Source organism: Stenella coeruleoalba, assembly GCF_951394435.1.
Source record: "Stenella coeruleoalba genome assembly, chromosome: 7".
Lineage (NCBI taxonomy): Eukaryota > Metazoa > Chordata > Mammalia > Artiodactyla > Delphinidae > Stenella > Stenella coeruleoalba.
In genome coordinates, this window is record NC_137153.1 from 76,514,931 (window position 1) to 76,520,930 (window position 6,000).

Consider the following 6,000-nt stretch of genomic DNA (forward strand, 5'->3'; position numbering starts at 1 on the left):
CTCAAATGAAATCCATCAGGCAGTCTGGCTGGAGGCTCCATCTCAAGTCTTATCTCTTTCATGCTCTCTCTTCCTCACTTTATTCCGGCTATGTTTGCCTTTTGATAATTCTTTGAATATACCAAACTCTTGTCCGCAGACGTCCCTGCACGTGTTATTACCTCTGGATCTTTGTTTCCCCACGTTCCATGGCCACCTTATGCTCTGCATCCCTCAGGTTCCCCCTTCCCTGATACCTCATCCAAAGTAAGCTCTTCCCCTCATATTGTCTCAGCTTTGTTTTCTTCTTTTTAGCATTTAACACAATTTGTGATTAAAGTATTTACTTACTTGCTTCCTTCCTTCCCACCCCACACCCTGCAGGAATATAAGCTCCATGAGGCAAGAATCATACTAGCTTTCTTATATCATAAGACCTAGCACAGAACAGTCATTCAATGATTTGTTAAATAAAGGGAGGTAAAATGGGAGAGAGGAAGGGAAAAAGGGAGAAATGAGTGAAGAGAGTGGAGTATTTGGAACTGCATGTGGTCTGAATTTGTTTGTTGTAAGAATTTAAAAGGAGATAATAGTAGGGGAAGAAAACACTTTAAATTGTGCCTAGCACATAGTATTCAATGATTCATAACTCTTCTTTATCAAAAATATATCTTTAACCCACATGGGTTAAATAATAATACCAGAAATCTAGGAAAATATCTCCTCCTCTAACCAAAATGTATTATTATTCCCTATGGGTTGAAGAAATGCAGTCCACGTAGAAATTGCACACCTATGTCAAAGTCCTCTGCATCATGGTCTCTCCCAGCCCAAAGGCCGCCTTTTCAATCAAAGCAGAGAGTATGTTTATTTCCAACCTTCCTTATTGTTCTCCTCTTTTTCTAAGTTGGTGGCAAACTTCCTCCTGTTGGCCTGGGAACAGCAGAGCAACAGCTGGAAAGGCTCATGGGCATGGCCCCTCCAGTAATCAGGAATGGACAAATGAAAGACAGAATAAAGGTAGAATAGGATGTCAGCAACGCCATGTCCCAAAGTAGTGATATTGGTCTTAGACAAGTCACTTGTTGGTGTGAGGGCTGAGACTGCCAGCATTCCAAGTCTAGCTTTGTCATTTACTAGCTGTGTAACTTAAGCCAAGTTACTTAGCCACTCTGTTCTTCAGTGTCCTCATCTACAAAACAGGAATAGTAACGTCCTCATAGGGTTATTGTAAGGAGTAAATAAAATCATTGTAAAGGACTTAAACAGTCATTGGCACAGAGTAAACACAATGAAACTTAACTATGATATTTCATGTGTGTGTGGGTATGGGTGTGTGTGGGGGGGTGTGAAATGTCATTAGCTGATGAAGATCTTTTCCAGCATGAATAAATCATTATTCAATGAGTTACATTTAAGAGTCAAGTTAAATATTTTGGGGTTTGAATCCTGTCTGAGAAAGCTTTCTTCTTGAGTTTTCTATTTATCTTTTAAGGTAGAAAACAGTGTTATGAAGGGAGAATGGAAAACAAATTTACCAAATCCTGTAAGAGAAAGTTCTTGATCCCTGAAATCCCAGATCAACCCCTGGAACTTCGCTCCAATGCGGTCCTGTCAGGTGGGGCATGACTGTGCAAGAAAGAGTGACAGAAAGCCTTGGAAAAGAGAATGAGATGAGAGGGACACTTGTGGGAAACAGGTCTAGGAAAGGCTGAGTAAAAGAAGGCTCTGGAAAATTGGAAGAAATTCAGAAAAATAAATAGGACTAGGATAGCTAATGTTAATCGATCACTTCCCATGTGCCAAGCACTGTTTCAAGTGCCTTAAATGCATTAAACTCATTTAATGCTTTTTTCCACCTTAGGAATTCCTATTTTCCATGTAAGGAAACCAAGGCAGAGAGAGGTAATGTAGTTTGCCCAAAGATCACATAATTTCCGAAGAACCTCATCATTTAAAAGCTCAACAAAACAGATGAGTTGGCAGATGTAGGGTTTGTTTAGAATTGGAAAGGGGGAAAATGAGAATAGAGATGAAATCTGAGTTTATGTGCATTTATAATGATGTTATTGAGGTTTTAAGTTCTAAAAACTTTGGTATCATTTTAGAAAGTATTTCTTAAACTCTGATCTCTGTTTTATGCACCTTAAAAAATTAAACCGACTGTACTAGAAAATAAGTCATAAGAGACAGCGATGTCTTTTGTTTGGATGAGAGGCAGTCTCAAGCTTGAGAGGGCGTGTAGTTCTTCTACCATAGTTGTAATAGTTTTTGGTTACGCAATTTTGCTTGTCTCTTCCCTCCGCCTTGCCCCAATGACCAATATATTCTAGCGATAATAAAAACGGACACTAAAACAGTGGGAGAAAAATAATGAGTTTAGGGGCTAGCTATAGAAGGTAATTTCTCAGACACTATAAAATCCTTGCTTATTTGGTTTGCAACCCGGAAACTTAGTTAATAACCATCATTTTCCAACTCCTCTTGCAAGTGCAAATCCAATACAATTCTTCAGTGAGGCACAGTAAAAAGAAAATGCAAAGGCATTTGAAAAAGCTCACCCATTTAGATTTAATTACATACATAACTGGTGTCCTCCCAAGTGTGAAAATGCTGTAACCAATAAATCAGACAATAAAATGGTATCTGAGCAGAACAGATTTGTAGAGAAGATGTGTGAGCAATCAAAATTCACTGACTTGCACTGGGCATTTTTACCCAGAAAAGTTCTTATATGCAAGAGTAAATTTCTGCTCTTGGAATCTTGCCTCCTTTTGAACACGAAGGTCAGTTAGTTTCCCTAGAGGGTGTTCTTGTGTAATGACTTTTAAGTGAACAGGAGACTTTAATCTTAAAATCATCTCTATGTGTTAAAGAATCACTAGATCTGTGTTTGTATGTTAGATTTTTTTTTGTATGTTAGATTTTAAGGACCATTTCATTTGTCTACTACTGTTTCTCACATGTTTAATTAATAACTACTAAATGAAGCTTAATTCAGTAGAAAGAATATTTCATACTAGATGTCCCTGGAGATTCTCATATAAGGAAGACTGCAAACTTCTACAAACCAGATTTTCAAAAAAAGTGACATTCAGACTACCAAAATATCTTCCCAGGTAGTATAGAAAAAAAAAAAAAAGACTCCTATAATAGTAAGGGTATAATTCAATCATTGCCAATGGTTTTGATCTTTATGAAGTGAATGCATTTTTAAATGTACTTACCTTGGATCGAAATTTCTTGTGAATAACAGAGTTAAGAAAGTTGGCAAAACTGGAGTCTTGTTATCTTTTGGGCATAACTTTGCCAAGTGCAAAATTTTTGGAGGGTATATATAGTGTCATCGCATTTTTCATATTCCCATTTGGAATAAAATCAAACCGACAAAAAATATTTTCCCTTTTAATAAAAGCTTGTGAAAATAATACTTTAATACACTTTGTAGCTGTTGGTCAACCATGTTAAAGGCACAATCTGATCTCTACAGGCACTTTCCTATGGAAAATAGTCAGCTGAATAACTTCCTCATTTGTTGTACTTATGAAAATGAAAATGTAACAGACTTTAGGATTTCAAAAGCATCCGTGGTCGCAAGTAAGGAAACAATTTAATAATAGCAGGACTTTATCATTAACGTATAATGCTCTTGGTTTTTCATTGGTTAATTCAGACAGGAAAATGGCTCTCCCTGAGTGGGAATAGTTCCTTTCTTACCTTCCTTTCTGCATCACACCACAAAGCTCACTTTTTAAATGATTTTGGTTAGATTGGTTTTGTTTGTTTTATTTGTTTTTCTGGGAGTTCTAGGCTCTGACTAGAAAGCAGGAATGTAACAGTGTGAAACAGGCAAAGTTCAGAGATACTCCTGATCGACTCAAATAGGATCCATTTCCTCCTTCTCTCTAGCTGTGGATTTTTAAATCTGGGTCTGGCTTCTGCTCTTGTTTCTGTAAATATTTATCAGCTAACAATTACATACTGGCTCCAATGGCAGCAAATTGGCTGAAGAAATAAATAAGAATGCTTTCTTTCCCCAAATATGCTAAATAATGCAAGTCCCATGAATTTTTTTGTAACTGGAGTTTTCTTCATCCAGTTATCAGACTGAGGTCTTTCAATTTTGACACTCATTTGACATATATAAAAATCATGTTACTTCACTATGCTCTGTTTCTCTCTCTTTTTTTTTCCTTTTTAAAAAAAAATTCCCATTTGTTTGTCTGTTTCCAGTAAGTTTCTCTAGTAAGTATTTGCCTCTCCTATCACACATGCTAGGCTCTGCTGAAAGTTAATAGAACTGCTTAGTAAAGTCCCCTGAATCCTGGCACAAGAACCTTTTACAACGAAGAGAATTCCTTTCACTCAGAAATATTTTAAGAAATAAATTTATGAAAAGTTGCCTAATACAATTTAGAATTCATTATTTGATCAAGACACTAAACCCAGACCGGCATTTTGCAAGCCTTTTATTTTTATATTTGCAAAGGGCTCTTTACACAAGTTTACTTAAATTGACCTTTTATGCTTTAAATAAACGTAGTTTTTATAAAACTGAGGCAAAACAGCAAATAGAAGTTGTACTAACCTTAGTATATTGAAACTTCAAATTGGTGAGTGGGACAGGTACATCTGGCATGGCAGAGGACGACATTTCTGGTTCAGCTCCTGGAACACAGGTGACAGGCTCAGCGATTTGGTTCTGATAGAGCACTTGGCTTTATTTGTTCCTTTTTATCTGCATGGGCTAAGGTTTATTTGCATACTGGGTTATGATTGGATGAACAAACTGGGAGCAAAAAGAAAACGACACTACTTATTTGTAACACCTAGGGCAGGAAGCCCTTGACTTTAAACTTAAATCCTTAAGAAACCAGTGCTACAGCATTGAAGCTGCATCTGGAGAGAGGGCACTATTTGCAGACGAATTAATTTACAAAGCCGAAACCTGTGATAAGGGTACGAAGCACAGCTGCTCTGGCCACTAAGGCCAGTTATTATGTTTTTGGCTTTTCATGCTTTTTATGCTGCTGTGAAACTTTCTGTTCTCTGACAGACTTGGAATCAGAGAATTCGAGGATTGAAAAATAATCTCAAAGGGCACTTGTTCTCAGCAGAGGCTGGTGTGTCGAGGACCCTCGCCAGGTATCTTTAGGACAGTGCAGTCAGAGAATCAGTCCATGTCCCAGAAAAGCAGGGTGCTGTTTGTGGAAGAAAGGCCCTCTATAGAGACCCTACCCCAAGTCAGCTTATAAAAAATCATACCAATCAAATGTATTTTCAGTGCTTGGTAAGTAGAACTACTAGGATTTCAGGAGCTCTAAATTTATCTTTACTTAAATTACCTTTATTTAAATTACCTTTATCTAAATTATCTTTTATATGTGGGAATAGAAAAGTTAGCAGGATATTTTTTAAAAACTCGGACTGTGCTGTCACACAGTCACCGCAGTAGCAATATGGCAATATCGTCTGCTAAAACTCATTTAAAATGAAAGTAACCTCTGGTTTTGGAAGTTGGCTGGTATTTATCAATCATTGATGCAGGCAATTGTACCAAGAGTGACTTTAAACAGGACTCCCAAGTAATACAAGTTCTTAAAATGAAATTAATGTTTCAAGTTGGGAACATTCAAAAAGGACAATTTTTAACTGTACTACTCCCATTTTAAGTACAATAGTTTATTTTATTGAAACTCTAGCAAAAGCTAGAGTCAGAACAAGATGGAAAACTTTGGATGCTCTTAACTGGTTACTAAGAATTAAGAACAACAATTATTTTTTCCAGTGAAAAATGCCAGCTCCCCCAAATGAGATTTAGGTAGGGAAGCTAAGACTTACTGAGTAGTTACTCCAAATCAGGTGCAGAAGCCTTACTTTCTCTTTCCTTCCTCACTGGGTTTCCCATTTTACAGACATAGAGTAAGTAGCTTGCTTATGAACACAAATCTAATATGTACAAGAATTTCACTGGCCTGAATTTCATTTCAGGCCAGTCGGATGCTAAAACCCTGGCTCTTA

The 6,000-nt window shown here is 37.0% G+C and overlaps 1 protein-coding gene across 1 annotated transcript in view; it reads right to left on the reverse strand.

Annotated features, from left to right (window-relative positions):
• ALDH1A1 (aldehyde dehydrogenase 1 family member A1) overlaps window positions 1-4,723 on the reverse strand; it is a 53,966-nt gene extending 49,243 nt beyond the window's left edge. Inside the window, exon 1 of the mRNA XM_079926191.1 lies at window positions 4,568-4,723. Within this exon, the coding sequence (XP_079782317.1) occupies window positions 4,568-4,633 (66 nt within the window). The 5' untranslated portion in view covers window positions 4,634-4,723. The remainder of the gene's footprint in view (window positions 1-4,567) is intronic.
• Window positions 4,724-6,000: the final 1,277 nt, after the last annotated feature.